The sequence below is a fragment of the Sinohyriopsis cumingii genome, chromosome 13 (genome assembly GCF_028554795.1).
Source record: "Sinohyriopsis cumingii isolate HCF-2022 chromosome 13, ASM2855479v2, whole genome shotgun sequence".
NCBI lineage: Eukaryota > Metazoa > Mollusca > Bivalvia > Unionida > Unionidae > Sinohyriopsis > Sinohyriopsis cumingii.
Window position 1 is genome coordinate 37,609,975 of NC_142973.1, and position 16,887 is coordinate 37,626,861.

General features: G+C 39.3%; 1 protein-coding gene across 8 annotated transcripts in view; it reads left to right on the top strand.

Moving 5' to 3' along the window:
• LOC149785224 (heat shock 70 kDa protein 12A-like) overlaps positions 1-15,949 on the top strand; it is a 48,466-nt gene extending 32,517 nt beyond the window's left edge. For all 8 annotated transcript variants that reach the window (XM_089979055.1, XM_089979047.1, XM_089979051.1 and 5 more), the window contains one exon: positions 14,186-15,949. In XM_089979055.1, the coding sequence (XP_089835181.1) occupies positions 14,186-15,249 (1,064 nt within the window). In that variant the 3' untranslated portion in view covers positions 15,250-15,949. The remainder of the gene's footprint in view (positions 1-14,185) is intronic.
• The last annotated feature ends 938 nt before the right edge of the window (positions 15,950-16,887 follow it).

A 16,887-nucleotide genomic window follows, 5' to 3' on the forward strand; every position in this document is an offset into this window, starting at 1 on the left:
TTTGCTGTGCTTTCATCATTTCTGAGTTTGCTTTTAAGTACTTCAGGAGCTTTCTTGATGATAGCGTCGATAGAAGTTTCTGGATATTCTCGTGACCAATCTTCGATGACTTCTTCTAACGTAACCGGCGTTGGAGTTGGCAACCAAACTTCGGTTTGACGACAATAACATATAATCGCTTCGCTGACCGTCAGCGACAACAGTATTCGACTGTCAAGCATGTATCGCAATAACACTATCGGTGCCCATCGCTTCTCAACGAAATGTCTGCCAAACCAAACATAACACACAGGATGTAAATCCTTAGCGAATTTAAACGACGACACACAAGCAAATCCGGTCAAGTCAAAATCGGGTAAAACACCGTTGACAGCTACTCTTGTCATGGTATTGCCAGCGTGGCCAAACCGTTTAAAATATTCGCTGCATTCTCCACGCCCAAGGAAACTTCCTGGATAACACGCCGTCATGTCCACGGATATCATACCGCGGTGATCATACTGAGTATTCCACAAACCGCCGTGTCCGTATTCGACACAGCTCTGCTGGATATCAGCAAGAAAACTTTTCGGAGTTGGTCTCCATGAATTTCGTTCCCGGGCTACATGCGCGACAACACCCGGGACAGTAAAACAGTGTGTCAGTAACGTATCAGTGTTGCCAGCATGATATTTTTCTGCGAGTTTTTTCATTTCCTGCTGTAACGCCATTGTTCTGTATATTTCCCCGTTGGGTCTCACAAACTGATCATATTCTCCATCTTCGCTACTTCTGAATAACCACACAGACACTGGATCGGTTTTACTTATCTGATAAATAAAATCAAACATGCTCCCAGAATTGCTTTGCAATTCCGGATAATACTTCACAACACGGTCTTGCGGAAATATCCTAACCGAGTCAGTCCAGGCGTGACTGTTATGATCGATAATAGTTATTGGTGTTCCACGGGAATTGTATTTACACTCATACAATACCTCACCGGTTAACGATGAAACCGTTATAGGAAATTTTAGTAATCGCTCTAGCTCAGCAACATCATTTATTGACGCTCCTTTATCCGCTACTCGTGTCGCCCACGCTGTTATTTTAGTTTGTCTTAGCGGTGTTAGGCCGTTTCCTCGCATTGCATTTTTAAAATGTTCCATTACTCGCTCAGCTACACAATTCAACACCGACACCTTCATCGGTTTGAGTTTATCAACGCGTGGTTTCTTCATCGGATAAATTCCATAAACAACTGCGGTCACAGGATACGCTCTGGCATAATATGGTATATCAATCCCAACAAGTACTCCCGGTTTTGAGTCTTTACTTAACAGAACGGTTTTTCCACGAACGCCTCTGGCATCAAGAACAGGGTCTAGTTTGTCTCTGATAATCCACGTTCCCTCGCCGACTCCAACAATAAATTTTATCTGTACGAAATATCTTCTATCGTCGAGATACCCAATTATGTTACGCGCGATTGTATCGTTCATGGTAGCATCAATGATACGGTCACGAGAAATGCTTTGCATTTCCCGAGAAACGCTCGCGTTTCCGAGGATAATTTTATACGAAGACCACGTGTGTGCGGCACCATCACGACGAAACTCTTCTTTGGCATTCTTGATAACACCAATTACCTCTGCTAACTCTCTTCGTCGTGGATCAGCGGTTAACCGGTCAAGATCGAATCTAGAACCTGATATGGGTTTTATTCTGGATAGTCTTTCAAAACCCATTATTATAATTAAGACAAATATTTAAATAGACAAATATATTATATGATGAACCAATGCAAGTGGATCAAACTAAATTCATCAGCGCCGTGTAGCAAACCCTGCAGAGGCGAATACTGTGGACAACATGCTCAACAGGTCCGCGGTGGGAGTCTAGGACCGATACCGTGTATCAGATGCGGCATTGGAGTACGAGGAAAAACGCAATTATGTTCAGCGTGTGGTGGAAAACGCTATCGAGAACTAAAACGGTATTATGATAAAAAAAATCCAGACTGTGATAACGCTCTCAAATGCGAGCGTGATTACATAAATAAGTTTTCAGACAAATTATGAATTAGACAATGATTTGCTTATAGTATAATGAATCAAGAATTCGTCCCACATCCATCTATTCCAAATTATGAGGCAAACCGAGATGGCATAGTGAGAAACTACAGGCTGAGGAAACAAGTTGGTACAGTTGATAATGCTGGTTATTTAAGATTTACTGTTAGGAAAGGGAGGTATTTATGTCATCGTTTCGTCTATGAGGTTTTTAACGGAGAGATCCCTAAAGGCCCTGTCATTGATCATATTAACGGGAACAGACTTGATAACAGTATTGAAAACCTTCAAGCGATCACTCAGAGCAAGAATACCATACGAGGAAGAGTTAAATGTAAAACAGCTATAAGAAGAGCAGTGAAATCTGTGAATGTTGAGACTCGTGAAGAAATAATATTTCAATCAATGAGCGCAGCCGGTAGGTATTTCGGTATTTGTCCACCTTCTGTACAGCATGTCGCAGATGGGATCTACAAAACAGCATTTTCAAAGAAGCTCAAACAGAAGATTTCATTCTGTTATATAACTCTTATCGTTGACACAAACGACGATAACTCCTCCGAGAGTGTGTAACGCTTTGCAGAGTTGTCGTTGCTGGTCAGAGGATTTGCTCCCCCTAAGAAAGCCACCTTGATAAAATATTTTATCGAGTTCATAACATGTAATCATTTATTTACCGTAGAATATATATTTTTTTACAAACAATATCCTCGTTTTACTGAATATATCCGACTGTTTTGCTCTTCTGTGCTTGTTATATGACCGCGCTTAAGAAAACATACAATTAAAATATTTTAAACAAGTCCCGCCCACTGCTAGAGCGAATTTCCAACTCGCAAGTAACAGTTGGGTTATATACGAAATCGCTCCCTAAGACCTTTGGGTCGATCGAAAGTCAGCACGCGCAAGCAAAACCATAAATTTAATCCGCCAATGGCGGGTGTCTTTTGTGCACCATCCAATGGTCGATTCAATGGATGGTTTTGCTCTGCTGCTGACCGTAGAAAATGACCCACCTGTGTATGTTTGTGTCGTCATAGGATAAGGTCTTAGGATAAGTTAGGATAAGATTACATGTTCATTGTGCCTTTACTTGCTGTCATACTCGAATCAGAGGTTAAAGGTTGTCTGTTCTGTACCGTCTCTTAGGATAAGATTACATGTTCATTGTACCTTTGCTTGCTGTGATACTCGAATCAGAGGTAAAGGTTGTCTGTTCTGTACCGTCTCTTAGGATAAGATTACATGTTCATTGTACCTTTGCTTGCTGTGATACTCGAATCAGAGGTAAAGGTTGTTTGTGTTGTCAAATAAATGTTTGCCGGGCCTGCTAGAGAACTCGATCCTAGAAGCCAGGGCTGTCTCGTCTTGTAAATAAATGTGCCTCTGAGTCACTTGGCAGTCAGAGGGGTCCGTCCTTAGGATAAGTTACGTGTTATATGTTTGTCCTTGTCAATTCACTAAACACGTCCTCTTGAGCCTATAGAACGTTATTTGACGATCTAGAGGCTCTTGCAGGGGATAAAGTGTTTCGTGTTACATGTTGTATTGTCATGTCGGAAGCAGTCCTCGTGGGGTTCTAGAACGTTATTTGACGATCTAGGCCCTTGCAGGGGATAAATGTTTCCGACTGTCTCGTTTTGTTTTGGAAAGCTAGCGTTTCTCATGCAAAGTGTTTCTATTAAAAATATAAAAATATATAATAATATGAATCACGAAAATATAAATACCATACTTGTTGAAATTAAAGAATTACAACAGCGAGGTTTTAATATTTTACTAGACACTGAAACAATTATGTCAGATTTTGAATCCTTGAATGAGCTATCACGCTTGGGGAAGAACAATCTCCCTGCTCGTTATAGGTTCATTAAGGGTTTGCAAGATCGTGTTTACAGATCACTTGCCGGGATAACTGAAAATCAGGTATCTGAATTTATTCCACTGTGCCGTGCAGTTGAGAAGATTCGTCTTGGATTGTCACAAGAGTATGAGACTCGAAAATTAATTAGCACCAGGGTGAGACGGTTAAAAGGTTATATAAAGAATCTAGACACGGAAATGCCTTGCATTTCTGACAAAAATACTAGTGTTTCTGACTACGAGGCCGACAAGGAAGTATAAACCGCATAGCGTGTGACTCACAGCACAAAGTGAAAGTAGAACCTGAGAACGCTAGCGCCCCCCCCCCCCGCTTGGAGTGTAAAGCACATTTCCACGGGTAAAAAAAAAAGTGTATTATTTTTTTTGCCCTTGGAAACTCAAAGAGTTTCTCAAGTGAAGGGCGCTTTCAGATTTTCAGGATTTGCTTAAGCGTTTCAACATCAATACAGGAATGAGAATAGTTCATAATCTGTTCTCGTTGACACCAAACTATGATCATATGATTTTGCTGTAGCTCTGTTAATTGTGACGGAGTTAACAAGAAGTCTTCGTCACCATACACGTCAATAACTATTTTAACGGGGAAATACTGTTCTGGGAATGTCTGTATTTGAAATGCGGTTTTTATTGCCTCGTAAAGAATTTGCTTATCATGAATATGAACTCGTGCATGAATGTACTCGGGTTGATACATTATACACAACCGTTTTTTTTTAAATGCGTGCTAGCACTTTCAACGATAACTTATGCTGGTTTTGATAGGGTATTTGCACGATAAAATGACGAAAATGGATCAGTGCAGAAAAAAAACTATTATAAATATTATGGATCCCTTGACTTAGGACTTCACCAGTAAGTTTATACTAACAGTCTCGTCACGCAGGTCCAACAAATTCCCCATCTGGTCGGTGAGTTTGAAATTTATCGTTGACAACCACGGGTTATGACACCGTAGATAGACCGGATTGATTGGTTCTTGCACAATCAGAAAACCAGGGGGGTCTCTTGGTGTGAACGTATACAGGATAAACCCCTGTTGTGCCGTCGTAGTATCTGATGCGCTGTAACTGCCATCGATGACGTCACATACAAGATTGACCGCAATAACATCTGTGATATTTACGATCCCGGGTGAGATGTGTCTGCCATCGGATGCTGTACTGTTGTCGTGCTTGAGAATAACAGGTTGTGGTTTTATTCGTTCGTACGCGGCAAGAATATCTTCGAAAGATTGATCGATGAGATCAGAGACTGATTTTCTCAGCTCGGGCACGTTATATCCAGGAAATTTAAAATCTGAAATATCATTCACTTGAATACCATATTTAATTGCAAAATCTGCTCTGGCTATCTGTCTATAATTATCATCGATATAGTCTTTAAGATCCAGTAAAGCCTGAATTATTCTTAGATTTATAGTTTCCATGGCCGATGCGAGTTTGTTTAGTTTTTCTATGGTTGTGATAATGTTATCACGCGGACTTGTTAAATCAGAAATATAATCTTGGAAATATACTCGCAGGAGTTGTAGCTGTTGTTTATGTACTAGATTGATCGGAATAAATAATTCAGATTCTATATCATCTAGACGGTAAACACGGAGCTCCTGCCCCCCCTTAACACGTGGAGCTTCTATACTCCAAGTATCGGGCATTAAAGTACTTTTTCTTGCTAGTAATTGATCTGCAAGGAGTAAATAATAATTGTACTCGAGGTCGTGTAGTGCTTCTTTATAGGTCATAAAATCCGATTTTTCAGGTTTTGGTGGACGAGGTTTAACCTCGGGGGCCTTTGGCCATCCTAATAATGTTCGGATTGAGCTGTTATAAATATCCACGGCGTATCCTGGCGTTGAGATTTCAATGACCGCAGACAGCGTTGGTTCATGAGCTGTTATAGATATTTTGGCTTCCTTGCCGGTGATTCGTTTTATTTGGCGTTGTATCTCATTATTGATTTCTTCGATCTGATAACTCCCAGTGGGAAGTGTAATTGTATTCCAGTCAAGTTCACCCTGTTCGCCGGAGTCGGCTTTGCTTTTCCCGAACACGAATGAATTATTTGGCTGCAGACCACCAAATGATGCCGACCTAACATTGGGCCAGCTGTGATACACACTGAGCTTTGCTAACGCGATTTCACTCACTGGAATTGGAGTTCGAAAATTAATACCGAATTCTGGTGTCGTCGAGGACACTGAGATCATTGTGGTCCTTACCGGTGTTGTGTTTGTGACTATTTGTTGAAGCAGTTCTATTGACATTATTTATTTGTTTAGTTTTCAAATAGTCATTGTACGCATCTGACATTAGTTTGAATTCAGAATCTGATATCGTAGCGTCGCTACTTTGCACGTCTAACGATGATGATATCAGCGATGATAATTTCTGATATGCGGTCGTGGCTGTATTTAATTTTGTCGTGTAATCGTGTAATTTTGTGTTAGCACATGATGATATTTTTTTTGCTATGATGCCGAAAACTCCAGCTGTTGTTGTGGCCGCGGAAACACAGATCGTGGCGGCGACTGCTGCAGTTACCGGAGTGACCGCTGATAGTATTGCTCCGGCAGATGCAACAACGGCAGATACTGAATAAACCATAATATCCAGCACTGTTATGCGGCGCTTGTATTTTTTTACTTTTTGACTAGTTACTTCGATGACAGTTTTTAACTCAGATTGCCACTCACGGACTTGATTGTATCGATATTGTTGAGCATCTGGCGTCGTTGACATTATTCAATTACGCGGTAACCAATTGAGGCGTTGCAGCGACGAATTCCAAACAAAACCAGTAAGATGTTGCTGTTAAACTATCGTCCTCGGCTTCAAGCATAAATGTTTCCTCGGTTCCGCTGTTTAGTATTACAGTGCAAACCCCGGAATACTTATCGGTGGAATGTCTCCAAGGATATGTTGTGAAGATTTCAAATTTAGCGGCTGAAAACACAGACAACCTGTAAACACCGGTGGCTGTTGCTGTATATTTGATAGTGTTATTTTGTCGTGACCATGTTGCGAATCCCGATGATACCGTGAATACGATGTTGGTGATATGCCCCGGAGTAACTCCAGTGGGAACTTTAATCAAACTGGTTTTGTTAACGATATCAGGAATACCCGATACGATATCCTGCTGTGTTTGTTTGATCGTGTTAATGTCGGTCTTTACATCAGCGAGTTTTACATCGACGACTGGAGGAGTCCCAAAGAACTTATCCACGACCTCATCAGTTTTTACGAAGTTTCTTCGAAATCTTGTAAACGCGCCCACGTGAACATCATGCTCTGCACGCAGCGTATTTAGTTTACCGTTGACGATGTCCACGTATTGTTTGTTTGACGCATCCTGGTCGGATTCGGGATTCGCTAACGCGGTTATTTTGTTGCCGCTCATGCTGAGTTCGCCTGTCATCGTGTCACCGGCTTTTTTCACACATTTATCAACACCTTTATCAATACTGTCTTTGATGCTTGCGATTGATATATTCGAGTCCTTGATCCGGCCGCCATCACTAAATGCAACGAAGTTATCCTTGGTAGCTCCAAGAACTCTGCGAATTATATCATTCCACTTAATGTTGCTCGTTCTTAGTTTTCCTTGCCTGTCTTGGAAAATAGCAACTTCATCTGGGTCAACTCCAGCTATATTCAAAAGATTATCGACTTCATCTTTGGTCGCATATTTTGAGAGATCAGCATCTGTGCTTGGTTTACCTCCTCGTGTGAAAGGTCTTCCGTAAATATCCACCATTATTCTTATTGCTGTTTTTCAAATGCTAGCATTTCTCGATGCGGTATATTCATACACTACTTTATGAGGAGGAGTTGCTGGATTTCTTGAGATTGCATCAAGAACATTTAAAACCTCCCTCCCACAAATGGGCGGATCAATTAATGTTTGTGTTGGTAACGTCGACTGCCACACTGGAACATTAGAAAATCTGCTGACATACTTGAGAAACTCAACTGGCGGTGCTAAACCGTACGAATCAAAATAGATAATTCCACGTGGATCGATCGCGTAAGCAACCCAGTGAGTTCCCGGACCATCTTTGTTGTCGAGATTGATAATGCCAGTTTCTGGATTATTCGGTCGTTGCGGTAATTGATCTCGCATAAATACGCCTCTGAAATGTTTTACACGCAATTTTTTAACAGCATCGAGTAAATCAAAATTGCTCAACGGCGTTAGAATTTTTTTGGATACCATGATGGTGGAGTTCCTGGTAGTCTTAGACCGCGTCCCTTTTTTTTCTTGTATCCTTTTCCCGTTGCCTTTTTTAGTGCCATTCCAGCTGCAGTTCCAACTGCACCGAGTGCTGCGGCTTTTGCTACGGCTGGTGCTGCCGCGGCAATCAACGCCGGTATTGCTGCGAGAAGAGGAAATATTCCACCGGTTTTAGTCATGTCCTTGATAGCTGCAGCAGAGAAATCAAGTCGGACACCGGTTTTTGCTGTTAGTGCCTTATTAAAATGTTTAAGCTGAGTATTAGTCAACGACAATTTGTTTGGACCACCAGTAATCTGATCTCGTTTTAGTGTTATTGATGTCCCGCACGTGCTTGCGTTCTTTGATTGCAATTTCTTCGTTTGACCGGAAGTCAAGGTGACATTAACATGACTGTATGACATTATATCCTAAGTTTGATTTTAATTGCGTTACATATTCTCGATTGGAGCGTCGATGACCCTCATTCGTCCGCCAACACCTTCAAGCAGCATTGCTTTATCGGAGAGTATGACAGCAATCGCTCTGTAACCACCAGCAGGAACACCTACACGAGCTCGGAAATGTAGGTCGACAACAGATTGTTTAACCAGATCAAGATGTTCCAGCGAAAAGTAATAAATCGGATATAAACTCATAAAGTCTCGCTGTGATATTTGCAGGCCAGTGTCTACATTAAGGTCGCGCCCCATAAATGACATCAGACGATGATACGCGCGTGCGACACGATGATGTTCGAAATCTATTAATATATCCTCAGATGGCTCCTGATGCCCATTTATTCTCAACGAAACTTCAGAAACTCCAAGTGTATCAAATACCATTGGATTTCTTTCCTGGCTATCTGTTCTAGCACGGTATTGAAATGCAATGAAAATATGTCGTGGTGCTGATACTCCTTGTTGCGATGATATATGCCATGTAAACAACCCACCATTATCACCCTGAATAACGTCTGTGGTTGTTGTTTTCCAGGATAGCAGTGATTTACCGCCCGTGTCCATGAAAGACAACAGTCGTTGTTCTTCGGTGATTGACGGAGACAACACTGGCATCCACAACCACAGTTTAGTTAGTATTACCTGACCAGGGGCAACAGCAGCATCTCGCCAGATAGCGTCATTATCATCAGGTTTTCGCACAAGTACAACTGTGTGTTTGGCACCGAATATGACCTTGTGGACATCTCTGCAGAATCCAAAGATGTGAGACAATGGAATCACACCTGAGAACTCTTCATCTCCACTTAACATCGATCTACGTGTTGCAAAACCCAAATTAAAATTTTCGTTCATCGATGCAACTGCGTCACCGGCATTATTCATTGTTACATTCCTGTTCTCGGGGCTGTCGGTTATATCCTTTGCAAACATCATTGATGGTCCGGCTGATCTGGTGTAATCATCCGAGTATCTCGCCAACCCGAGAATTGTTGTGGCAACGTCGACGTTATCATGAATTGTTTCAATTTCTTTTCCATCTATCATGTAAATAGCGGATTTAAATAACGCCATGATGCCGTTGTTAACAAATCCAACTCGGTCGCCGATTCCGTAGTTAGTGTTATCATTCTTTAAAAGCCTACCTTCAACTTCGATGAAGGCCTCAGCGGGCAAGAAGTATCTACTTGTATCCTGGATCTGTAGTTCAATTCTTCCGCGTTGGTTAGGATCACGTGCTTCATAAGAATAATATTGAAAATCACGTACAGAATCATCTTTAAGTACTGGTTTGGACATATCAAACGCGTCATTGGATTTTCGTGCAAACATTATTATTATTTGTGATGATCTAATTAAAATGTTATCGTCACCGGAAACCACTACCAGCTATCAAATTAGCAGTTACACTATCTTGCAACGCTTTGGAGGTAATTCCTGCTGTTGCGATCTCAGCTAATTTCTGATTTACGGCCTTATTTACTACGCTACTAACATTTGCCGGCATAGCTTCAGTGGATGGTAGTTTTACTGGCACCAACCTCTCGACTGGGTTTTTTTTTCGTATCAGCTGTGCTAGTCGATCCTTGATTGATTGAAATGCTTTCCCGGCAAGACTACCAACAGTGCCAATGGCTTTATCCTTGACAACATCAGCGGCTTTCATCGCGAATTGTTTTGCTAACGGTCCAGCTTTCGGAGCGATTCTTGTGACTAAATCCCTAACAACATCACCGACTCCATCTCCGTAAACAACCTCGTATACTGGTAATCGTGAGTTTACTACTCTGACACTTCTTGGTCTGCGAAAAGAATCGTGTAGTATCATTTTATTTAATTATTGTTTATCTAACTGAATTTGCTAGCAAATTTAATTATTAGTCGCTGTGGTAACCGTCTGCGAGTTCATCAATGAGCCCCCGGTAGATGCTGATATCCATGATGCCACGCTGAAATAGTCTCTGACAGATATCTGCGGCTTCATTTATAATTTCCGGAGAATTGTTTCCGGCACGTCTTCCTCCGATGAGAACTTCCAACCGTGATACATCATCGATGATATTATTAGGGCAGGCAATAAAACCGGATCCTAAACCCTCCCCTGTTGATGGTACAATTCTTGGGGATAAAATGTCTTGAGGCAAACTTTCAGAAGATGTTGTTAAGCTAATTATCGGCGACCTAGTTTGTTTGAATTTTTGGCCCCGCGGACTTCCTTCAGATGCAGCCTCGTATTCACTTAACGGAGTTAGGTCAGGATCTATTGCTCTTCGCCGTGAAGGATATTGTTGTCGTTCTGTGTGTTGTAACGGTGATTTTTCTTCTTGAGGTTGCGATGGTGGAATTTCAAGTTTACGTATAGCATCTACAAGTCTATCGTATTTTGTATCGTCCCTGCTGATTTGTTTTTTATTTTCACGTATACGATACGAATATTTGATAAAATTATCATCTGTCATAGAACCGTGTTCTGGGTTTAAAGACACATCTCTTCTAATCAATCCTAACAGTATTGTCTCAGGTAATTTCTCTTCTGGTACATTTTTAAGAAGTTCAATATAATCCGGCGTAAATCTTTTGGCGGGGTCAGTAATTCTCCCTGTTACTCGCTTACCAGCAGGTACTGACACAACAACTTCATCGGGTGGAGGCGGGGGTTTAAGTCCAGCTGAAATATCCTGTAAAATTTTCCTTTGCTCTATTAAAGCCTCTTTGGTAACAGCTGCGGATTTTTCAGTAGCTTTGGTCACGGGTTTAAATAATTCCTCCGTAGTCTCCGCAAAGCCTTCCCGTGCTTGCTGTCTTAGTTGTAATTTTTGTCTGACACTATCACGGACAGGAAGAAATTTCTGAATTGCTTCGAGACGTTCTCGAGCTAATCTAGTCGTATGTGCTTCTCCAATATTTGCCATTATTTATTTGTCAATGATTTAATTCCGCTAACATAAAAATGTTTTTCCTTGGAAACTCATTTCCCAGAGCATCAGAGGGGATGGACCCGACCCATGGATTTTTCAATAACGACCCCGCCACGGAAACTGTTTCAAATTTATTGAAGTAACCCAAGTTGTCAGTGCAAACTCAACGAGTTTGTCCCTGGAAACTCTTCGAGTTTTCGGGGGACATTTTTTTTTGTCCTGTATTCTGAATAGAAGGGTTTATTTCGTCGAAATAAGCCCTCTATCGAGGAATAGTTTCCTGGAGGGGTTTATTGTGCAAAAAGTTTCGGTCTGTACAGCCCCTCTGCTGCTACAGCATCAACAACATTGGTACCGGTAATTTCATTTTTTGTGGTAATACTGAATATTATTCCCGTGATAACAGCATCATTAAACAATGTAATTCAAACTGGAGATTAAAAAATCAAAATAATTTCTATATAGATGAAAAGCAGTCCATAAAATATGTGTTTGAAGAAATAAAAACAATTCCTGAGGAGTGTGATATACGTAAAACCAAAAATAAAAAAGCGTACATGCTCGATTACAATCAGGAATATCAAATTTTGTTTTTTATATTATGTATTATAATGGAAAAAATTAAATTGATGTAGGTAAAAAAGATAAAGATACTAAACACTTCTTGCGGACTGGCTGCCATTACATCTTGGCTGGCGCAAGTGGAAATTTGTCAGACAAAGTCATTACTAAATTTATTAATAAAATCTTTGAATTACCAAAATTTCCTATTTATGCACTCATTGGTGACCACCCAAATAATATGATTTTGAGATCATTATTTATTAGAAACAGACACTGATAGCCAAATTTTGGATCTCATTTCTTCTGAAAATGTTCTAACAGATTAGGAGCTAGATTATGATATCTACAAAATCATTTTATTTGATTAAATTGATAACAATAATTTGAATACAATTACGAATAGTTTTCACTATCGCGAAATAAAAGCTGTTATTTTATGTATCTAACACAGTTATATTATGAAGTGCCGAAATATATTCGACGAAATACAAAATGCTCCATTTAATTTAGCGGGTTGGATAATAAAGATATCAAGCACAATAACCAATGATCACTGTTCAGTTGATATTAGCTAACATTTTCGTGATCTTTATATGGAGTGCTTTAAGAATGTTTAGTTAACATGGTTTTCGATAGAACACGTGAGCAAACACCTCAGCGATATAGACGCGACTTTGATGATTTATTAATGCTATGGAACATTTTCAATAGGGTTTCTGCTAGCCATTGTCTGCTGTTCATTGAACGGTCATCGTCTGCAAAATGCAATTTGATTGATTCGGACAGCATTCATTCTGTTGTTTTACGGTCAAATAAATGGATTGCTGCCTGCATTGATTATAATGATTTGTTTGAATTCAACCACCTTTGGAGTTCCTAGGGATGAAATGCTGGGAGGAATTCTAGAGATAATTCAGACTGTACAATAACAGTCACTTCTCAGAAGATCAAGTGTATTAGTAACTGTTTGTGTGTATGTAATCAGTTTCGAATCCTTATCGGCAGTACAATCAAATATCATTAACAGAATGAAAAATAACAGGTGATTTTAATTAAATGAAAAGGTCTTCAATCTGGCTGTTGGCTAGCCCAAGCTGTAGATTGTAGATATTAAGTATGGTTAGGTTTTCCAACGGTTACCTATGATGGCAAAAAAATCATCTCAATATACTTTGGTATTATTGGTAGCAAAATCTGTTTGTATCATCGGCCTGTCTCTGTAGTGAACCATCTGAAGTCTGATGTTATCCACGCCTTGGAGAAAGCTTACTTGTTTACAGTGAAGTTTCAAATACACATAAACTTATTTGCCTGAGTGGGGCTCAGTTTGATTATATATATTTGAATCCACTGTTTTTTGGGGGGTGGTGGTTAGAATGGAATGATACAGGCAGCGCTACGTTTCTCTGTTGTTTACATTCCTTAAAGAGGGAATATAGTCCGTAGATCTGTGCAAATGGTGTCCGCCTAATTTGTTTGTATCCTGTGATTTCATCAAAAATCTTGTAACGACATGCACGATGTTTTTAAATTTTGGCAAACAGAACATTTTAAAAATAATTCATGTTTTTATTACTTAGCAGATTGACTACATTTTGCAAAATTTATGTTTAAATATTATGCTACTGGTAGGCCAGTTCACATGAGCCGGGAGGTGCATATGCAGGTAATTATTGCTACTATTTTTAGATCCCGAATACTCATTCGTAAAATACATATTTTATGCCATATAAGCATACTCGCCGCCAGCCTGTAAACATAAAACTACATTCAACGCGCACTCCCTGAAAACAGGTTTATCAGTGAGCCTTCGAAACACATAAATACCATCAATAGCGTATCATAAAACATTACTAGAAATGCCATGTATTAAAAATAGTACAACTTCAAATACGTAGTTTGCTAGCCTCTAAAAACGACAATCACCATGAAATAGCCCCTAAACGCGAAAATAATACTGTCTTAAAATCGCCATTTTATATCAGCGAATTTGTTTATTTATAACATATTCTAACAGTTTATCAACTATTAGAGCCGTTATCTTAGATTTGCTTTGGAAAAGTTTAATTTTAACAGTCAACTCCTACTTTGACAGGTGGAACCGTAGATATCACTGTCCACGAGATCGAGGCAGGAGGAAGACTGCGAGAAGTACACCGAGCTACAGGTGGTGATTGGGGTGGTACTAAAGTAGATGACGCTTTCGCTGAAATTATGGTGGAACTTATTGGGGTTAAGGTTCTGAAGAAATTCAAGAAAAATAATGTCGAGGACAGCCTGGATTTCTTACGCGATTTTGAACTGAAGAAAAGAGACTTTTTCGTGGACAAAGACACAAGAACCTCTTTAAGGCTCCCAGCAAGTCTTGGCGATTGCTTGCAGGAAACAGAAGGTATAAGTCTGCAAGAGAAAATCGCAAAGAGTAAGTTTAAAGATGACATTCAGATTGCAACAGACAAGATGAAAATCAGCGCATCACTAATGAGGGACATCTTCAAAAAGCCGGTTTCAAGAATCGTGCAGCATGTATTAGAGATGTTTGAAAAAGAAGATCTTGGTGGAACAGGCACAATACTGATGGTCGGCGGATTCTCCGAGTCTGATGTCCTTCAAAAAGCAATTCGAGAAAATTTTCCAAACAAAAGAGTTATTACACCGTTTGAGGCAGGTTTGGTTGTATTGAAAGGGGCGGTTGTGTTTGGTCACGATCCAGATATCATGCGTGGAAGAGTCTGCAAATATACATATGGTGTGGAAATGTTGGGGACGTTTAATCCTATCATGCATCCAATCGACAAGATGGTTGTTGTGAAGGGGGTGGCTTTCTGCGATCACTTGTTTGACAAACATGTCGAGATAGGCCAGATGGTACTTTGTGGAGAGCCACAGGCATCCAGAACATATCATCCTATGTACAATAACCAACAGATTCTGCCTGTTGTTGTGTATGCTTCACCGAAGAAGTCTCCATTGTTCGTGACAGATGAATCGTGTAAGAAGCTTGGTGAAATCATGATCCATTCTCCGAATATCCATGTACCACTACATCAGAGAGGAGTAGAAGTCGCATTGACATTCAGTGGCACAGAAATAGAGGTGCAAGCAAAGGAGCAGACGACAGGAAAAATAACACGAACCACCATAGAGTTTCTTGGCTAAAGATTCACATGAAACAATTAATCATGCTGATAGCTTGATTGAAGGATTCCAGCGTATCGAGTTTTAATGCCAATTTATCGACGACAAATCTAACTCATCAGAAATTGTAAAGACGGTACAGTTTTGTATATGCAGCTCTTGTGGATATATTGTGATTGATCATTCCATTCATCCAGCAATAGGGGATGAACTTTGTGCATATTTATGTATTATCATTAAAAAGCGTTTAAGTGACTTGCAGATCACATTGCTAGCACAGCTTAATTGTTAAGTTGATGGATAAGTAGTTTTAGGTTTGCGTCATAATTTTCATTCCGTTCTACTTCCTGACTTGCAAGCCATTTGAAATTAAGCGATGAAACTTGATATATATATATATATATATATATATATATATATATATATATATATATATATATATATATATATATATATATATATATATATATATATACATACATCTTCCATTGAACATACTGAGATTGTTTTGAAATTAATGGATACCATTTTGAATGTCCTATTTCCTGGTTAAGGTTATGAGCCAATAATTGTGGGCTTTAATAACAGGTTCATTTCCGATCTTTAACTTGTGAGCTGCTTAAGATCAATAGATGATTTTTTTTATATTTCGTTTAGTGTCACTAGAAGGTTAATGCCTTCCACATTTGGGTTCCTGTATTAAAGGTTAAGGTCATGCGTATATATTTCTTGCTTGTTTTTTTTGTTGTCTTTTATCATAAAACTGTTCAAAGTTTAGGGATTAACCATCGTGCCTTTGCCTCAGGCAATGTTTTATCTTCAGTGTCAAAGTCACTGCTGAATTTTTCCCCGTTTCGGAACGTTTACTTTAAAGGACTTGGAGTCCGAGATACGGAATTTGGATACTTTCCATGTCTGTCTGGTAACTCATCAGTTCTGTAACAAAAATCTCTGCCATTTTTATCATTGTATAGTTTCTTCACCTCAACACGAAAATGAATTCACTGACGTTGCTTGTTGTTAAGTTTGAAACAGTTTATAAATGGAATGATTATTTGTGTTTTTCTAATTCAATTTAATAATATATTGAACGCGAATTTTATAAATACTAGAAATAGCTTTTCTTTAAACTGTCAAAATTTAAAATTTAGAGTTAATTTATCACTTTCCGTTGGAAAACCCTTATAATCACTTCAAATTAGTTCCATGCCTATCTAAGTCACCCTTCCTATCTATAATATAAAAAACGTGACCGAAAATGTCCTCTAATAAAAATCCATAACAAAAATGTAGCTATTTACAGCTGATTTTTCTTGGATGATAAGTTATAATAATTTAATAATAATTTATCCAGGACATATGTTCCATCATAATTTTCAGGCTGACAACTCGACATCATATTGCAATGAAGATGGAATTACTGAGATAATTATATTTTGTCCAGATAACGTAATAATACTAAAATGAATGACGAAAGAACTCGCTTAATATTTCAACTTTTTAAATACGAACGTCATCTTAGATCATAAACTGGATTACATTTAGATCTGCTAATATGCACATTAACATCGCAGTTCAGTGAATGAAGTGCATGAAACGGGTACACAGTACTATTCGCTATCTGTCCTTCGGTCTATAATTATGTGTCCTTTTAATCAT